The sequence below is a fragment of the Rhinopithecus bieti genome, unplaced genomic scaffold, assembly GCF_001698545.2.
Source record: "Rhinopithecus bieti isolate Rb0 unplaced genomic scaffold, ASM169854v2 scaffold_27898, whole genome shotgun sequence".
NCBI classification, from domain to species: Eukaryota; Metazoa; Chordata; class Mammalia; order Primates; family Cercopithecidae; genus Rhinopithecus; species Rhinopithecus bieti.
The window spans coordinates 1,982,935-2,003,616 of NW_016812636.1; the positions used below are offsets into that span (position 1 = coordinate 1,982,935).

General features: G+C 36.9%; 1 protein-coding gene across 1 annotated transcript in view; it reads left to right on the top strand.

The window, feature by feature from the left end:
• The window catches only part of LOC108545127 (roundabout homolog 2-like), a 176,818-nt gene that overhangs the window by 140,393 nt on the left and 15,743 nt on the right, over nt 1–20,682 (top strand). The window contains 2 exon segments of the mRNA XM_017896612.1: nt 4,091–4,351; nt 8,912–9,117. Of these exon segments, the coding sequence (XP_017752101.1) occupies nt 4,091–4,351; nt 8,912–9,117 (467 nt within the window).

A 20,682-nucleotide genomic window follows, 5' to 3' on the forward strand; every position in this document is an offset into this window, starting at 1 on the left:
AAGATGTGTATCTGTAAAATGTGAAGGAAACCAGAAAAACAGAGCTACACTTCATAAAATTTACAGTGTCATCTGTTACTTTCTCATCCATCTTTGGTAACTGCATGAAACCTACGTATTTGTTGCTTGCGATGGATTAAGACATGAACACCATAGAGATAGCAGACCATTCTTCTCCTTCATATGATATACTCCATGCCCCAACTTTCCTTCATTTATTCTTTCAAGTTCTTTTAGTCTTTTCTTTTATCTCTTTTTCCATTTTTCCTCTTTTGGCACATGGTAAGTAGACGGATCTGTGGACATTTTTCAGCTTCGCTATCCCCAAAAGGGTAAAGAATTTGCTCTTTCCTGTTCTAAATTATCTTTACAAAAAAAAAAATGACACAGAAAAATTGGTGACAATTGGCTGGGCACGGTGGCTCAGTCCTGTAATCCCAGCACTTTGGGAGGCTGAGTCAGGTGGATCATGAGGTCAGGAGATCGAGACCATCCTGGCTAATGTGGTGAAACCCTGTCTCTACTAAAAATACAAAAAACTAGCCGGTCGTGGTGGTGGTGCCTGTAGTCCCAGCTACTCGGGAGGCGGAGGCAGGAGAATGGTGTGAACCCAGGAGGCAGAGCTTGCAGTGAGCCAAGATCACGCCACTGCACTCCAGCCTGGGAGACTGAGACTTAGACATAGTCAATGGATGTCAATGGATGGAATAAAGAGAAGTAAATATTTTTATTCAGACCATTCTGTTGTTTTCATAGATGAATTTGTAAGTGGCAGGCAAGATTGATTAGAAGATGGGAAAAACTAAAAGCAGCAAATCCCACCAGGACAGTGAGTTACAATATTTTAAAGCAATAGGATCTTTTTCCATGTGGAATTTAATTGTCATCGCCAACATATAAAACAGATAAAAAAGACATCAATTTTTTAGAGCAATATGTTTTTTCAATTCAGATTAACACTGATTATATAGTCAATTAAATGGGAATACAGTTTAAATGATGGTATTTTCTACTATAAAAATTGCTATTTGTAACACACTAGTGTGTATCTGTTGTTTATAATGTCTAATATTATAATAGAGATTCAGGAGGAAATATTCCTTTCAAACCGTGCAGGACTTCTGAAACAGGGTCTTGCAACTCATTTACGTAGCCTCCTCAAGAGAAGAAAATGGCCATGGAAACAAAAATAATGGAGTTAAAATGATAACTAGCTTGGAAGGAAGAATCTTTGGAATTTGGGAAAAAGAGTTTAGGGGTCTAAGGAAATTGAACATCCAAAGATGCTATTATTCCCCCCAAAAAACAAACAAAAACGCTTTCTGTAACTATCTGTCACCCACAGGAAAACGTCAAACTCCTTGTAGGGCTGATAAGGCCTTCAGTGACCAGCCTATCCCTGGTCAGATATAAGCAAGAGAAGAGATTCTCTTGCTTCTTCCATGGCCAATTTTCTTCTTTCTTTGCCAGCTCTTGGCATTTAGGGAAATATTTGAACTCTTCAAATTATTTTCTCTTCCTCTGGGCTTCCACACGTGTTGCTTAAAATATTCCTTTTACTGGTGGTCAACATAGCCCTGCCCAACTCCAGAACTAGTTTAGACCTCCTGCTTTCTGCTTTTGTAGCATCATTGATTGTTTGTTTCATATCAGCTTTCCCCACTGAAATGTATGCTCTGGGAAATAGATTCAGGGCCCTGACACATAACTGTCCAAAAAAATAAATTTATAGTTGTTTTTTAAATAAAGTTTATTTTTACATCTGTTTTAGGCTCACAGCAAAATTGAGCAGAAGGTACAGGTTTATCCCAGCCCCTACACATTGATAGCCTCCCCAGCTATCAACATTCTCCACCAGAGTGGGACATTGGTTACAAATGATGCACATACAGTGACACATCATCATCGCCCAGAGTCCACAGTTTACAGTAGGGTTCTCTCTGTGTTGCACGTTATGTGGATTTGGACAGATGTAATACATGTGTCCACTGTTATTGTACAATACAGAGTTGTTTCACTGCCCTAAAATTCCTCTGTGCTCTGCCTATCCATGACTTCCTCCCATCTAGCCTCTGGAAACTACTCATCTTTTTCCTGTCTCCATAGTGTTGCCTTTTCCAGGGTGTCAAGTAGTTGGAATCGTATTGTGTGTACCTTTTTTAGACCTTTCACTTGGTGATATGCGTTCACGTTTCTCCCATGTCTTTCTATGGCTTGACAGCGCATTTCTTTTTAGCAACGAATAATACTTCATTGCATGGATGTTCTGCAACTTATTTATCCATCTACCTACTGGGAGACACACTGCAGTTTATTCATCCATCTACCTACTGGGAGACATGTTGGTTGCGTCCACATTTTGGCAATTATGAATAACACCAATATAAATATACAAGTTCAAATTTTATGATAAATTCAGCTTTTAAACAGAATAAATGAAAAGGCTTTCAAGTGAAATATTCAAGAATCATCCGGACATTTATGAGTTACTGTTTGTAAGAAGGATCAAGACTATAGATGTAGATTTCTAATATTTACTAATACCACAGTTTCCCTAATGAATAGCTCCCATGTACGAGAAACTGTACTAGGTGCAAGAAGTAGCTGAGAATTACAGCTTTCTTAAATTTAAGAATCTCACAAAATAGTGGGAGAAAAGAGACACAGAAACAAATAATCTCAATATAATATGGGGAGTACCACAATATAAGTATTATGGAATTCCAATTAATTCCATTTGGAGTGGAGAAGAGAAGACTTCACGAAACTGATGACATTTGAAGTGACTCTGGTTGAAGGAAGAGTAGGCACTTACAAGCAAGTGATTTGAGAACAGTCATAAACAGAGGCAGACTTTAAAAAAAATAGGGTATATGGATGTTGAGGAAATAGTGCGAGATTAAGCTAGAAAAATGAGTTTATCAGATGAAGATGGATTTTTTAGACCCACCTAATGAGTTGGAGAGGTTTTGTTTTGTTTTAAATAATGCTAGTTATAATCACTGAACAATTTTAGGCTTAAGCATGATGTGAATGAAGATTTTAGAGACATAATTCTGTTGCATGTGGGTGAGAAAGGGCGGAAGAAAAGTTGATACCAGAAAAATAGGAGAAAGCTAATGAGCTAGTTTACAGCAGGAAACTGATGTGTGATTGTGGGAGTGGGGATGAAGTGTAGGAGAAAGATTCACTAGATATTTAAGATGTTGAATTTATAAGACCATTATATCCATTAATATTATTTATCTTTTCCTTGTCTGTGTTTAAAAGGATGTCATAATCTGATTTCTGAAAGTATTCGGACTACAGAGAATTGAAATAAAATGCTATTGATTTTGTCTCATGATTAAAACTTTTTGGATTAATTTTCTAAGAAAATACGGTTTTAAATAATTGTTATATTTTACACTCAAAATTTTTTTGAAGGATAGATCGCAGGCTAAACTTTTTTTTCCTACAATAGAAGTATCATTTTTATTTTATAGGGCAAGGTTTTGAACTCCCGTTTTATGTTTTGCATTTGGATGACAAGATAAAGAACATTGGTTTTTACTGAGAAAATTAGGAGAATCAAAGAGATACTGAATGCATTTATATCATAGTCTTAATGACATATGGAATGAAAGGTTATCAGATATCTAGAATAAGAATAAGTAAAATTCTCCAATACTTCTTAGATAATCAATCAGCTATATTGGCATGTAATGTTGGTGCACAAGTATGAACAGGCGAAGGAAGTAGTTAAATCTATGAGCACTAAATTCATTAATTGTCTTTAATTAGCAATTTGTTTTTTTCACATGAGTAAGTTTGTTGGGAAGTTATTGCCTCTTGTAACTGTGGGGTAACAATTAGCTAATAAGGTCTTTTAAGAATAAATTAAGATATTGAGATAACAGATGTAATTACAATTAGAAGTTAAGATAACAGCCAGGTGATTTACTGTGGTGACACCAACAGCTTCAGGAAGAAATGAACCGCGAGAGCATTTCAGATACCATGTGGTTGCTGCTTACTGCCAGTAGAATTGCGTGCATGTATGTGTATGTGTATTTGTGTCAATGTGCCTATTTTTCTCATTTAATTTCAGCTATGACAGTGATAGTTGGTGCCCACCATTGCCAGTACAAACTTACTTACATCAAGGTCTGGAAGATGAACTGGAAGAAGATGATGATAGGGTCCCAACACCTCCTGTCCGAGGCGTGGCTTCTTCTCCTGCTATCTCCTTTGGACAGCAGTCCACTGCAACTCTTACTCCATCCCCACGGGAAGAGATGCAACCCATGCTGCAGGCTCACCTGGATGAATTGACAAGAGCCTATCAGTTTGATATAGCAAAACAAACATGGTAAATATCTTCATTAAGTCAAGAGACCCATACTTTCAACACATGGATTTTTTAAAAATAAATTCACAAGAGATTCTGATAGAACTACACAGCTAGGTTTAAAAGTGATTTTGTATAACTCCTTAATCATTTAGATAAATATATTCAATGCAGAAATGTTAAATAATTTGGCCAAAACTAGAACTAGAACTGAAACTGGAACTGGAGCTGGAACTAGAACTAGAACTAAAATTACAACTAGAGCAAGAATTCAAATCCGCTATATTTCAGGCTAAAGTGCTCTTGGCTACACCAGAGTCTTCTCTGATTTATGGTTTATCTTCAGTTAGCATATCCTTGAACTCACATCCCATGATGTAATAAAAGAGTCCTTTTAGATTCCTCAAAGTGCCTGTGATTAATTCTGTATGTGGTTGTCAATATGTAAATGTGAGCTTCTGCAAATCACATGTGGTCAGTATTAGTTATTAAAAGACTCTCTTTACCTGAGTTAAACACAACAGAAAAAAACAACAATATTAGTATCAGTAAATGCATGAAAACAGGAGTAATCAAAATTTAACATTTCTTTTCTAATCAATCTATAAACTTCTATAAACTATAGGTGGCAATTTACCTAGGTATCCTGAGGAATTAACACAGATATATAAATGGGACTAACTCTCACAATTTTATACAGGTTTTTTTTTTTTGTTTTGTTATTCAATGTTTCTATTTTAATTTTAAAGGCAAGACTGTTATATCACTATTTTAAATCTCCATGTCATACTCCAGTTTTCTTCTGTTGATTTACACTTTGTGCTTGAAGTCTGAGTAAATTTTTTAAATAGTGTTTGTTTTGTTTTTTAAAATAGTTCTAGTCTTGGGGATAAATAATTCTTATGCTCATTATTAATGAAGTATTTATTTTTAAAATACAGCTAACTGTACATAGAAAGAGATACCAAAAGCAGTAGTATTACTTAAAGATCATTACAAACAGCCTCTTTTCTTAAGATAAGACATTCTTGAACATTGTCCAACAATTGTCAGATGCTTTCTCAAAGGTCAAAGACAACTTGCTGTTAAATGCTATTATTTGTCATCAATCTGCTTTTTATAAAACATCACTATGTAAGCTGAAGTCAGCTGCTTCAAGAGCCATAGAATTCCTTCATGTTAATTAATGAAGCAATGCAGTTTGGTCGTCTAAAGCACAGACTCAAGCTGAAGGGTTCTCAAATTTGCCTACATTTTAGAACCATTTGGATAACCTTAAAATATATTGGTACCTGGGCTCCACTCCCAGAGAAAGATTCTGACTGCCATGATCTGGAATTTGACTGCAACAGCCAAAGTTGGGACTACTGCTGTGGAGATGAACCTGTCTTACTGGCTGCATGACTTTGGGCAACTTGCTAAACATTTATATGCTATAGTTTCCCCGTGTGTAAAATGATGGTGATAATAGGAATTAGCTCATATAGGAAATTAGACCACCTATATTTCTGATAGCAAGTACAAGTTTCAAGGGTCCCTAAGACCACTCTGAAGTTTGAGAATTCTCTATAGTAAGTCATGGAGCTCACCAAAAGATTTTACACCCAAAGCTACAGTTTATTACAGTGAAAAGACATCCATTAACATCAGCCAAAAGAAGAAATGCATGGGACATAGTCCAGGAAAATTCCAAAAGCAGAGCTTCCAGTTGTCCTCTCTCAGTGGAATCATAGACAGCGTTACTTTCCCAACAAAAAGCGTGACATTAAACACCAGGGAGAATTGCCAGCCAGGGATGGGCACGCCTTCCCTGAGGTCCTGCGACTTCATTTTGGCTCTGTCACACAGGCATTGTTACTACCCACATGGCTGACCTCAATTTCCAGCCCCTCCAGAGGCTGAGGTGATACCATGCAACTCGAAGCCCCACCATAAATCATATTGCTATGCTTTCTGGAGTAGCCTAAGGTCTCTAGGTAAACAGAGAGACTTTTATCAAGCAGGACATTCTAAGGGCTTAGAGATTACTTCCCAGGAGTAGAGGGCAAAGGCTTAATCTCTCTTGGGTCGAGCTTCAATTCTTTTGTTACATATCCTACTTTTTGTGAGAATGAAATGAGTATGAACTTTTTGTGAGAATGAAATGAGTATATACTACTGTACCTGGCTGTGTATTAGCTGTTGTTATTTAGAAAGGTCTGGGTTTTCACCCCTGTGTTGTTCACTGCTGTCTTCCCACACTTAGAAGAGTGTACCACTTAGTAAGTGCTTGATAGATATTTGCTAAAAGAATGAACAAATTAGTTCATCTCCGCCTGCTGCAAACACCCCTAGAGGACACCCTGTTTCTTTTTCTGAGTGTGTTCCTACTCAGCCAGCAATCTTTCCGAACGTCTTGGCTGACTCCACCTCTAGGAGTCAGGAGCCTGCATGTGCTTCTGGTTTGGAAGTGACTCTCCATCTGGTGGCACATCGACATCATAGGAGGACTGTTTAACAAATAATGATTCCCAGGCTCCGCCTCCCAGGATCTGTTTCTATTGATTCATGAAGTAAACAGCACAGTGCCTGTCACTGGAAGATATTTATAAATGGGTTATGTATCCTCTTCCTGTATTTCATTTTACCTCTTAATTGTGCTTAAAAAGGAGCACATTTTTCATCCATCAAGGTATATTTGTTTTATCAAGAGGTGTCAACAGTGATGTAGGGACCAGACTGTTGGTGTGATCCATCCTTTCCAGGACCCAAGTCCACATCCTTACAGGAGAATGAATCATATTGCCCTGTAGCCTCTTGCTCATCACTCGGCTGCCTCCCTTCCCAATTCATAAGCAGATCGGAGACAACATTTATAGCAAGATGTGCTCATCTATCCTCAAGCTTTTCTGTAGTAATACTTAGGAAACTTGCTATTTCTTCTGATTTTTCAACCAGCAGGCTGTGATGAATACCAAATACTAACTTGGGGCCTCAACTTCCTAATCTATTAAAGATTGAAGATTGGGGTCTGATGATATTGAGGTAACTTCCAGAACTAGAAATTGTTTTAACATTGAAATACCAAGAATCCTGTTAACACTGAGGTTGGTTACACGTTCAAGAAGCCAGTTGGGAGAGGAATATTAAACAAATTCGGGAAGATTAAAATACCTTTCCCGAAGCATGCAAATGACAGAGAAAAATAATCTAATGTCTTTCATTCACGAGCCAACACTAAAATGCATAGTACTTTTAATATCTCCCTTAAATAGCATGGTCTTTTAAATACCTTTTTTATGAAGGCAAAGAAAATACTTACTATGTTAAAACATGTAGTACGTTCACTTTTTAAGGCTGGTAACAAATAACAATGAATTGATTTCATTTAGCATTTTATGGTTTTGAAGAAAATCTGAGTAGACTCAAAACAAATCAACTGGACCTTACTGCCCAGCTTCACATTTTGTTAGCTACCTGGTTTGAAACAAGTCACTTAAATTTGACCTTCACTTTAATAAATTCTAAAGAAGGTTGGGCCAAGCATGATAGCTCATGCCTGTAATCCCAGCACTTTGGGAGGCTGAGGCAGGACGCTTGCTTAAGCCCAGGAGTTTCAGACCAGCCTAGACAATATAGTCCCACTCTACAAAACATTTAAAAACTAGTTGGGCATGGTGAAGCTCACCTGTAATGCCAGCTACTTGGGAGGCTGAGGCAGGAGGATCACTTAAGCCTGGGAAGTCAGGGATGTAGTGAGCCATGATTGCATCTCCAGCCTGGGTGGCAGAACAAGACCCTGTCTCTCAAAATAAATGAATGAATGAATGAATAAAGAAATGAATAAGAGTTGATAATGCATGATCTATTTATTTCATAAGGCTGAGATTAGAATTATTTATTCATTGCAAAAGGTTTATGATATACACTAGTGTTCTAAACACAGAGAATGCTTAGATGAATCGTTTATGACTTTGAGGAGTTTAAGACTTTGGTGAGTGAGACAGATGCATAAATAGCTGCTGGAGCACAAATCAGTTGTGCCTGCCCTACACTGGGTTACAGTGAACGTGGAAATAGCCTTCCAGCCTTGATGTGAGAGGGACCGTGTGGGGAGGAAGCCTTCCAGGGTGGGGAATGTGTTCAGGGTTGGGAGGCAGGGACTATTAGGACCTCATGTGACATCTTTTCTTCATAAGGGCCAGCAGGCAGCATGGGTTACACAGACTGAGTAGAATTTTGACATTAAACTGGGGACAAAGGTGTAGTATTTTTGGAGAAAAATGTCCACTTTACATAGTTCCTTGTGGCGAATATTCCTAGGCCCCTCTAGATGACTTCTTTTCACAAAAATACTGGGTCCGTAGTTTTTTTCCTCCACGTATTATCCCAAGTGAAGAGTTTAGTGGTCTATGTTTTCCTTGTTTGGTGAAGCTCATATTCATAGTCATTGTCTCTGCTGAAAGCATTACGAGCTCCAAAATTAGTTAATGGAAAGGAAGAAGACAATATGAGTCACTATAGCATGCATTTAATTAAAATTATGATTTTGTTGCATGTTAATGAGTTGCTTCTCTTTTTTAAATTTCATTTGAATTCTAGGCACATTCAAAGCAATAATCAACCTCCACAGCCTCCGGTTCCACCATTAGGTTATGTGTCCGGAGCCTTGATTTCTGATTTGGAAACAGATGTTCCAGATGATGATGCTGACGACGAAGAGGAAGCTTTAGAAATCCCCAGGCCCCTGAGAGCACTGGACCAGACTCCTGGATCCAGTATGGACAATCTAGACAGCTCTGTGACAGGTAATGGAACCAATTTAATAGGAATAACTGACCTACTGGTAACGTTAAAATGCATCAAAAATCAACTACTTCCTTATTGTAAGATTTATTCCACTCCATCTATTTCTGTAACATTTCAAATATGTTAATGTTAAATACAAAATTCAGAAAGGATTTGGAAATACTTTTGCTTTCCTGCAAAAATGATAAGAAAATTCATGAATTTTAAAGAGCGTTAAAGACATGAAAGAAAACTCAATTGTATCTAGGGCTTTCATAGAGAAGTTCACTGTACTAGGAAACCAAGTCTATTACATGAAAACCTTGACTTTTAGAAATGATCTTTTTTATATATATCAGGAACAGCATATGAAGTGAATGCAATCTTAAAATGCTTCTTGATATTTCACTCTGTAAAATCATTCACTGATAGAAAGTAAGCAAGTCTCCTGAATAAGGCAGTTTAAGGTTGCACAAGGTATTATTTTTAGAGTAAAGAAAATGTATAGCGAGATAAACCATATGTTTATGCATTTCACATTTGCTGAATCTAGTAGGTGCTTCTCTTCCAAGAAATGCGGTTATTTTTTCTGTGCACTTCTTTGGCTTTCTCTTGCCTTGTTCACCAAGTGAAACAGTTCCATTAGAACTCCTCTGCGATGATCCCAGGACTGAGGCATAACCTATTTTCAGGGATTTAAATGGACCACATTTTTTAAAGAAAACTTTAAATCCTAATATGGCCACAATGAATATGGAGAAAACTAAAAATTCAGTCTTTCTATTCAAATAGATATACATTGTTGGAGATACAAGAAAATGCCTCCTATATGACTGTGTAGACAGAGCTACTACAAACTGAAGTCTGGTCTCTGCATTTCACTGGGTCTTCCCAGAAGACTGCTCATATTTGTATTTACTGTGATGACATCTTTCGTCCTAGGAGGTATTTGACCACAATCTCACTTAATTATGCCAACAGCTTCCAAACTTTCACAGATTTTACACAATGTGTTAGAGTTCTGCAAACACTGATGGAAACTGGCTTATGACAATGATAAAGCAGCATCAGTGCCTATGATTTCCCTCTGCATTCCTCCCTGAATTACACAATGTGTGATGCACGAGCCCATTTTTCAGTTTTTCTTCTTACTTAGGGTCTGGTCTGCTTGCCAGCCTAATTAAGATTTAAGAGCTGCAGATACACTGCTGTGGTTTGAAATCCAGATCCAACCAAAGGTGACAGAGCACAGGTTAAAATCCTCAAATGCAGAGAGCGGACTTATTAGTGCACTTTTATGTTAAACCCCTTTGCCTGAGTTTCCAGCATAATCTCCTTCAGGGTAAAATTCTGCATATTTTTGCATATTTCACTGATGGTACTGAACTCTTTTCCATTAGAAATGCAGTAACAAACTGCAATAATGATGAAAAAAAGTCAGCTATAATCTGTGTAGTTCTTTTATTAAATATTATAATGTCAAAGATGATAAATATGTCTATAAATCAGGGGAATGCCGTTTCGCACTTTTACATGCTCACCTGTGACATGTTAGGCTACCTGATGTGACTGCAGCTCAAGCAATCTGCATTTTTCCTGTAGCCAGTGTAATGTTCACTCCAAATGAAGCTTTTATTGCTAAGAAAAAAGTCTGGTTTCCTCCTTGAATTCACTGCTTAATTACTGCCATATATAAAAACCTCAGGTGTTTAGGTTTGTATTCCATGATGAGCTTATCCTATGAATAATACATCTCTTTAGTGAAAGAAGTTGTGCTCTACACAAAAGTAGCCAAATACAAACCCACTCTTTTTTTTCTCTTTCTCTTCCACAATAACTTTGTGGAGAAGGTGTGATCAAAGATTTAATTTGCTTTCTGTGGTATGTGAGTGCTTATGAGTGTGTGTGTGTGAGAGAGTATGTGTTAGGTGTGTGAGTGTATTGGAATGTGGATGTGGGTGCTTGTGTACGGAGTGTGTGTATAAACGTGTGAGAGTGTAGATAAGGCTGTAAGTGTGATAAAGTGTGTGCGCATGCACACATGCAGACACGTATGAGAATAGCCCTGAGGTGGATGTATATAGAGACTGAATATTAGAGAAATCAGCAGGCCAATGAATGTTGTTCTAACGTGCTTATGTTTTCCTCAGACTCCTCAGGCTAGTTTAATAGCACTGAATGAGGTGGGCAATAAAACAGGCATTATTTCTACGAGCTTTTTACGTTTTTAACATGGTAAGTGCCCATACAGTGGATGCGGATCATACCACCAGTTACTGTGGGTTCTAAATGTGTTTGTGGTGGGAATAAATTAGTCATTACCTCCCCCTGAAATTTTGTTAGTTATTTTCACTTTCTTGAAACTAATGACCATTTTATTAAATAGATCTCACAGTTACAGGAGGCAGCATGGGTTACACAGTCCCTGAAACTCTGAAGCCAATCAGAATATTGGGTTCCAGTCTCTGACACTCTGAAGCCAATCAGAATATTGGGTTCCAGTCCCTGAAACTCTGAAGCCAATCAGAATGTTAGTTCAATAACAACCCTGAGATGGGCTAGTAAGCCCGTATGTGAAATTAGGCAGAATTTTACTTGGATATATTGCACTTCACAGCTGCCACATTAGGGAATATATCAGCAGTTATTCAGGGACAGAAACCATCTTTTTGTAAAGAAATAAGCATGTTAACTGCAAAAGTTTTTATAGCAACTAATTTGTAAGGGAGTTCTTAAATTTTGAAATGATGGTCTATGAGGGAAGAAGGCTAAAAAAAGAAGAAAGTAACAGCAGTTCCATATCCCATGATCTCAGTAGTGGATAATACGTATTTGCAGGTCTGCTGTTAATATTTCTTTCTTTCTACAACAAACACCTATTGAATGCCTATCACTTCTAATCACTTGGCTAAAAATTTAGATTCAATAATAATAATAATAGGTAACACATATACAACCTTTACTAAGTGCAAGGCATCTTTCTCTTCTTTTTTTTTTTTTGACGGAGTCTCGCTCTGCGGCCCAGGCTGGAGTGAGCGGCGCCATCTTGGCTCCCTGCAAGCTCCGCCCCCCGGGTTCCCGCCATTCTCCTGCCTCCGCCTCCCGAGGAGCTGGGACCACAGGCGCCGCCACCACGCCCAGCTAATGTTTTTGTTCGTTTGTTTGTTTGTTTTTCGTATTTTAGTAGAGACGGGGTTTCACCGTGTTAGCCAGGATGGTCTCCATCTCCTGCCCTCGTGATCCATATGCCTCGGCCTCCCAAAGTGCTGGGATTACAGGCACGAGCCACTGCGGCCGGCCCATGCAAGGCATCTTTCTAAGCAGTAGCCTGTATTTCGGGTGGTCGCATAAGCTAAGAATAGGTTTCACATTTTTGAAAGGGTTATGGCAAAACAAGAAACAAACAAAAACTAAGAAGAATGTATGACAGGGACAGCAAAGCCTAAAATACTTAGTGTTTGTCATTTTACAGAAAAAGTTTGCCGATCCCAATTATAAAGTTTTAGTGTATGTTAATTCATTTAATCCTCACAACCCTACTAATAGTATTATTTTCATTTACTAGACTAAAAACTTGAGTCACCGAGGGTTTTAAAGCCTTTTTCCAGGTTACCCACCTGAGAAATGGAAGGATAATGTTCAAAATCGATCAGTCTTACTCTAAAGACAAATTATCATGATCCCTGCTCTGAGAACACACAACTTTCTTCTGATCTGTGGCATAGGCATATTTAAGAGGAAAATAATATGCTGGTTTGTTGCTTAATATGTGGAACTGAGTGTGTGTATATAAACACACATGAATAAATATGTATACAAGCACAACATATAATTTTCTCTCTAGAAACATGAGTCCTTTTTCCTTACGCATTTAATCAAGATCAAGATATTAATTTTAGATGTGACTTTTGTGATGCATTTTTTTCACATTCAGTTCTGTGTTTATTTATAGTGACCCATGCTACCAAAATTCAGCTCTAGCAGCACTTTCTGCAGTGAACCTCATTTTAATAATTTTCGTAATCTGTGCTCATAATGCACACTTGTTTGATTGTAATAAAATACAACATACTTATTTATTACAGCTCACTGGACTCTGTTTGCGCTAGAAAGTAAACATAAAGGCTTGTTTCTGTCTTCAGGAATAAACCTGTAACTTCTTCCTAAATGCCAAACCGTTGGGTAACGGTGGGGGAGAGGGCTCCAGTACTTCTTTCTGTAACTTCCATGGTGGGAGTCAAGGGTAATTATTTCCTGAATTTAATGACACCACCAGGAAAAACGAAACAGAAGGCAGTAGGAGAGAGTGCAGGGGGAAAATGTCCTCAACGTGTAGCAGAGCTTCTAACTGCCTCAGTGATCACAAAAAGGAAGACTGAGATTGTGTCCTGTTCAGTGAGACAAGTAGAAAGTTTCCTCGACTGCTGGACTCCACATGAATCCCACAGCTGAAAGGAAATCATGGCTCTATATTTTCTAGTTTATGTGTTTGGAGGTTTGTACTGGAACTCCCACAGCAGTCAATATGCAAACAATGAAACCTGGCGGCCTCACCATCTGACGCAACCACGCAGCTTTTAGAGCCTCGGCCACTAAAATATTTGACCTGAAACTTTGCTTTTCTACAAAACTTAAAGGAAAATAAGTTTAGTATTGAGGAAAATGTCAGGGATAATGCCACAATAATCAAATTAATTTCTTAGACTACTTCAACAGGTTTGATGTCTTTAAAGAACAGTTAAATATGTATTTCAAAATTGAGCAGATAAAAGGGGAAGGGGACATTACACATGTAATTTTATCTGACTGAAGCAAGGTATCAAGCATCATATGTCCCAATGAAGACATTTTTACTTGCTTATTTTGCTTTCCATATGTATTACACATTCCTTTTCTTTTTTTCTTTCTTTCTTTTGTTGTTTGTTTGTTTGAAATGGAGTCTCGCTCTGTCACCCAGGCTGGAGTGCAGTGGTGCAATCTTTGTTCAGTGCAACCTCCACCTCCCAGGTTCAAGAGATTCTCCTGCCTCAGCCTCCTGAGTAGCTGGAATTGCAGGCCCGGGCCACTACGCTGAGCTAATTTTTTTGTATTTTTAGTAGAGACAGGGTTTCACCATGTTGGCCAAGCTGTTCTTAAACTCCTGACCTCAGGTGATCTTCCCACTTTAGCCTCCCAAAGTGCTGGGATTAGAGATGATTACACATTCTTTTCTTTCTGAGGCATGCAGGTAGAATCGTTGCATATTCAAAATGTATGAGTGAAAGAAGAAGTTCTGCAGATTTGACATGTTTTTCTACATGTAGGCAAAGGTCAATATTTGGATTAATTCATCTAAAGACGTTTGTAGCTGCAGCTTTTACTTAACAGATAGACAAATAACATTGAATAGGAAAAGTTCATAGATTAAATATTGGTTGAAAAAAATGGGGGACGGCTAGTTTTTGTATCTCATAAAAATGGTAATGCAACAATTAGCAGGGTCATATTATAAAGCACAGACTTTACTCTAGCTTAATGGATCTAAGGATAAGCATTTATCAGCAAGGAAAGATTTAGCATAAAACGACATGTAAATGAATTGATGACTGATCATAAATTAATTTTAGTGCTGAAGATGTAATAGAGACACAGCAAGACGCCACTTTATCATGCTATTTTACTGCTCAGTAACATTCGAGCAACAACTCAATGTCCTGTGTGCAGGACCTACTTTAACAGCTTGAGTACATTTGAGATTTTTTGTGGCCTTTCTGACATTTAAATCAGGGAAATTTGGAACGATTGAAAATGTAAACACAAATACATTTGGCTATCTGACGTAAATTCATTTTTCATTAAACGTTTAAATATGTATTGATTATGTTTGGGGTTAAAACATGTCAAATTGGTATGGAGTGCTTATAATTTGTAAGAAACCTGCAGCCGAATTGGTTTCACCTGGGGTTCATTTTAATTTTCATGTTTATACTTACGTTTATGAAAGAAAAATCAGTTATCACAAAAGTGACTTACTTTCAAATTTGCGAATTCATATTTTATTTTGTTCATTCATTTACTTCTCTTTCTCTCTCTCTTTTTTTAGAGGGGAAATTGTTTACCTAGATCTTCAGCTCATTGTTCATGTTTAAATCTCAACATTTTTCCTTTTTTTAGAAAGACCACTAAGAGGTAAAATCAGTGGGTGTTCAATATATTTTAGCCATTTTACAGAAGGAATTTTAATATTTTATATACTATGTGATTTATGGAATGTGGCCAAATGTCTTTTAAAAATATTTACCATCGATATGCCCATTCCATACATCTTAACCAAACTGTAGAGGAAGGGAGGTCGAAGATACCAGACAGAGAGGTGGAGAGATGAAAAGAAGGAGAGAGAAAATTTCTTTCTATGTTCCTTGCCCTCCGTTTTGAAGGCAAACACAACTACACTAACATGAGACACTTCCGTCTCTTCGGATTGGGTCACGAGATTTCCTGTTGCCTGACATGGCCAAGTATCTGTGGCCACATATCTTGAATTCTAAAGTCATCTATCTTGTCTCTTTGCTCTTACAAGAAGTACAAAAGAAAGAATAGCTGATGTTCTTTCTGTATTTACCAATACTCACTTGAAGCCCTGTCTTCCATGTTACTCTCTCTTCCCAGAGGGAGACAAAAAGCAGCAGGGAAAACTTGTTGAATAATTGGGAGTTTTAAGGACATACAAGGAACACTAAAGGCTGGGAGAGAGGCAGAGCAAACACACAAAGGCAGGAAGTAGTCCGTTTGTTTAGAGTATCACAAGTGTGTGTGTGGAAGTGCTCGGATGAAGGACTGGCAAGTTACCGCAGGGAGATAAATGGGATTATTTGAGGCAGAAAGTTAGGCTGACTCTCTGCTAGGAGGTCTCACAGGATATAATTTCTTCAGTGCTACTACTGTAGTGTAGGATTTACTGATTTCACCTCTCAATAGCTACACCACAGTCAGTTTTATAGGTTCAGAGACCAAATGTGTCCCTCTGCTAGATCCTCAGGCTGGAATTACACAGCAAGCAGACATAGACATGAAACCAAAGAAACTCAACTATTTTTAGGCTGGTTATAGTGGAAGAATAAAAATTTTAGAAAACAAATCACTGGGCCAAGTGCCTTAAGATGGATAAACATGGATGGAAAAGTTACACTCCAAAGAAACAAAGCTGCCACTTAATGTAAATTTTTTATCTTAATTTTTAAAAGATATTGCTAAATATCAATATTTAAGTGTATCAAAGCATAACCAATACACACATGTATATATCACATATATGTCTACTATTTATATAGTATCATCATATTCCTTATTTAATAAACTTTCTAAGAGTTCCTATGAGAAAGTTCTTTCTATTGCTAAGAAATTACACATCAAATAATGTCATACACAGAATTATAGAATAATGAAAAAGTTGAATGCATTTAATTCCATATGCCTACTGTTTATTGAATTTCTAATGTAAAATGTCCCTGAACAAGAAATACGAAAATAGATACGAAATAGTTCCTAACCTCCAGAATTCCATTGTCTAGGAGAGGAAACATATGTGCAGCAGACCGTAATATATAGAGAGAACTGATATGCGAGTTTATGTGTAGTGTTTGGAAACCAAAGGAGGTAGAGAGATGGATTCTCCCTATAATAAGATAGAATTAAGGTGATAACAGAGATGGCATTTAATTTAGACTTTAAAGTTTGTCAGTGGTTAATAGCGTTAGTGGCAATATCTCTGTCTAAAGAATGAAAGATGATGTTATGTAAATGAGCAAGGAGACACACAGGCTGTAAGAGAGTGAATGAGGACTAATACACAGCAGGTATATTAGTCTGGTGTCACACTACTATAAAGATATTACTGGAGACTGGGTAATTTATAAACAAAAGAGGTTTAACTGACTCACAGTTCCGCATGGCTGGAGAGGCCTCAGGAAACTTACAATCATGGCAGAAGACAAAGGAGCATGTCTTACAGGGTAGCAGGAGAGAGAGCGAGCGAGCAGGGGAAATGCCAGACACTTATCGAACAACCAGTTATCATGAGAACAGCCTGAGGGAAACCGCCCCCATGATCCACTCACCCCCACAAAGTCCCCCCCTTGACACATGGGGATTACAATTCGAGATGAAATTTGGGTGTGGATGCAGAGCCACATCATATCAGTAGGCTAGGCTAGATATTGAAGAGTTGCAAATACTTAACTAGCTGTTTGGATATGGCATTGGCTAGCTGGGTAAGGCTTTAAACAGAGGAACACATGTATGTAAGTGCTTCACAAAGGTAGTGCAGAAAGCAATGAGGAAGACAGAAGAGATGAGAATGAAAGTAGGTAGGAGGAGTTTAGGAGTGAAGTAAGATGAAGATTAAAGAGATGTTTATTTGGACAGTAAGAGCAGGCATTTAGAAAACAGAAAACAGCACAGGGAAGGGACTGGGAGTGAGCTTTCAGACGTTTTTAAACTATCCTCAGTTCCAGAGTTTCATATTCTTTTGTGACCCCCTCACTGAATTTCTTTGGTTTTTTTTCTTATCTAGTACAGCATTACATTGCAAAGCCTACTGCATCATTTCTTCTTTCATTTTGGATTGTTGGTCCTTGACTTGTGGTTATTAACCCAGAAATGATTCTCTCAGAAGAGGCTCAGTTGCTGGTGTTATCTCGCCTTCCTTGCAGTGGCCTGTGTCAAGGGAATTTGTTTGAAAAGTAAAAAGTGTATCTCTGTGCTTTTGGCAACCAGAATCAAAACTCTATCTTTCTTTGCTACACTTAACACCCTTTTAACTTCTCAGATCATTCAAACCAGTTCAGCTTCTGTTTTCTTGGTATTGAAAGTGCATGAATCCGTGTCATTGTATCCTGGCCCCTTGACTAAAATTACAAATACTGCATCAGGGCAACACTCCTAACTATTCTGTAGTTGCTTAAATATTAGAGAATAAATAAATAAATAAACAGTCTATAGCATTTGACTTTCATCTCTTTTATGTAAATATGTATTTGATTTATTTAGAAATCTTAAATTAGTTTCTTACAAATACTTTTTACCTCTCTTCTAACAAAATAGGATAAACAATACTTGGTAGTTTTTTGTGTCATGAATTAATGGTATACCAACATGAATAAATCTTGTAATATTAATTTTATTAAGTAGATTATGTTCTGTTTGTTTTTGTCTAAGAAAATATATAAAATTATAAATGACTTGCTAGAAAATCAAGAAAAAATGTTTCTGAGTATCTTCACAACTTACAGCTCTTTAAACATAAAATTAAATTAATTTTCCTCTATTCCCATGTTGCATTTTGCAGAAAAAATTCATATTAATGCCAATGATAGTCCTTATAAATGTTACTTTTAACATAAATCTTAGTATTAAAGAGAAAGCTGGAGTTCTTAAATAACTTAAAAGGCAAAGTAAGCAAAAGAGCATTTAAATTAATAGAACTTCTTTAAAATATATTTTCTTATGTTCTAAGTTCATTTGCTTTGGTATTGTTTATATGTTTTTTGTTTGTGAATTTTGTTGTTATTTGTAATTAAGTTTATATTTTAAAATCTTGAAATAATTTTGCCTGTTATGATATAGTGTAGTTTCTATGCAGATTATCTTTGGAGTCTGCATTAAATTCAAAATATATTCACACTATTTCTTCAACTGAGTCTGTGATGTGTTTAAGAACACTTAAGTTTGTTTTACTGTAAGTGTTCATTTCTGAATTATAGTAGCTTAAAGTATACATCACAACTCTCTTTTGGAAAATGCTTGTGTAATAGTTTAAACAATGTAAGAGTTGAACAGTACAGCACATGCTTTGCTGATGTGTTGCAAACAGATACAGGTTTTAAATGAGCTTCTTTCTTCTGCACAAAAAATGTTTAAAATGTACATGATACTTGCGTTTGGCTAAAGAAATCATGATGAAACTTCAAGGAAGAAGCGAGGACAGCCTACTTGCTCTTTAGTATAGTGTGTACAGCAGATGAGATTTTCAATATCTACAACTCACTAGACCACTACATTTGTTTTTAGGTTCAATGGTAAATGGATGGGGCTCTGCATCTGATGAGGATCGTAACTTTTCTAGTCATAGATCTAGTGTAGGTAGCTCCTCCGATGGCTCTATCTTTGCCAGCGGCAGTTTTGCACAAGCACTGGTGGCAGCAGCAGATAAAGCTGGTTTTAGGCTGGATGGAACCAGCCTTACAAGAACAGGTTGGTAGACTCCAAGTCAACACTCTTTGCATGAGAGAATCTTGTCCTTGGACACTGACCTCTTTTCTCCTGTTCTTTCCCCTCAGTGAGTCTGACTGTAGGGCTTTCTTTAATGTGCATGAACACAATTTGGATGCTCCATTACCAAAACTCTCTTCTGATGCTAGTTTTGCAGAGCCAAGAAAAGACTCCTCCTCACCACTTTCTATCTCTGATTTTCCTTTCTCTTCACGGCTTTGCTGATTAATTGGAATATGCTTCCTTTTTATATTACGGCAGAGCAGCAACTAAGATTGCCATTAAATTTTCAATAACTCACACTTTGCAAAATCCTCACACAATTAATAATGTACCCAGTGATTAAATTTACTCAGCTTTTATCTCCATTACTTTCCTTTGCCTCATCTCTTTCTGCAAATGCATTTTCTGGGAAGGTTTCCTTAGCATGGGGTAAATGGGTCTAAGGCTGTTGGTCTTACCAGTTCAAATAGCTTATGGTCTTATTAATCGTTTGGCTAGTAAGATTTTAATACAATAATTTATTATTTGTCTTAAAGGATGCTAATTAAAGATACACCCACTGCATTTGCAAGTTGAATAACGTAATGACTACATGTGTATTTATCTTTAGGGTAATTTAATTTTGATTTCTGAGAGTGATAAGTAATCATATAAAAGAACAATTTTATAATTTTTCAAGTGCTGCTCATTCCACAAAAAAGAATGTGGGATTAATAATAGATCAGTAATTTGTAAACATTTGAAACAAAGTAACTTAGGCATGATGCGTGCTTTTATATTTGTATGTATAATTCTTAACTATACATATAAGAATATTCTAATATATGAATTAAACTGAACTTACTTGCAAAACAAACTAATAAAACATTAAGTACGTTTGCAAAATCTTAACTGTTATCAAATAGTAAAGAAAATGATTTTACCCTTCTCTAAACTCTCAGGTTATAAAAATGAGTCTTGGAAGTTTTCTTGGAATTATACCACCAATATTTCTTTTGAACATACATTAGCTATCTTTAAATGAAATAAAAAATATCTTCTAAGCATTGCAGAGGTTTATTTTTCAAATAGCATCCAAACTAAAATGTGTTGTAATAGAACTGTTATTGGAATTGTCTTGCATTGTAAGGAGTAAGTCCGAAACTTGATGTTGCTTTTTGTGGCATTAGCTGAACAGAGCAGTGAGAATGCGCAAGGAAACTAATACATTAGAAAGCATAAGTGCATTTCTTGCATGTATGCTAATAGCTAATAAAGCATTAAGTAATATCCTGTCACATCGACTTAAGAAAATGTAACTACATACAATAATGTTGTATGAAATGAAAACATAC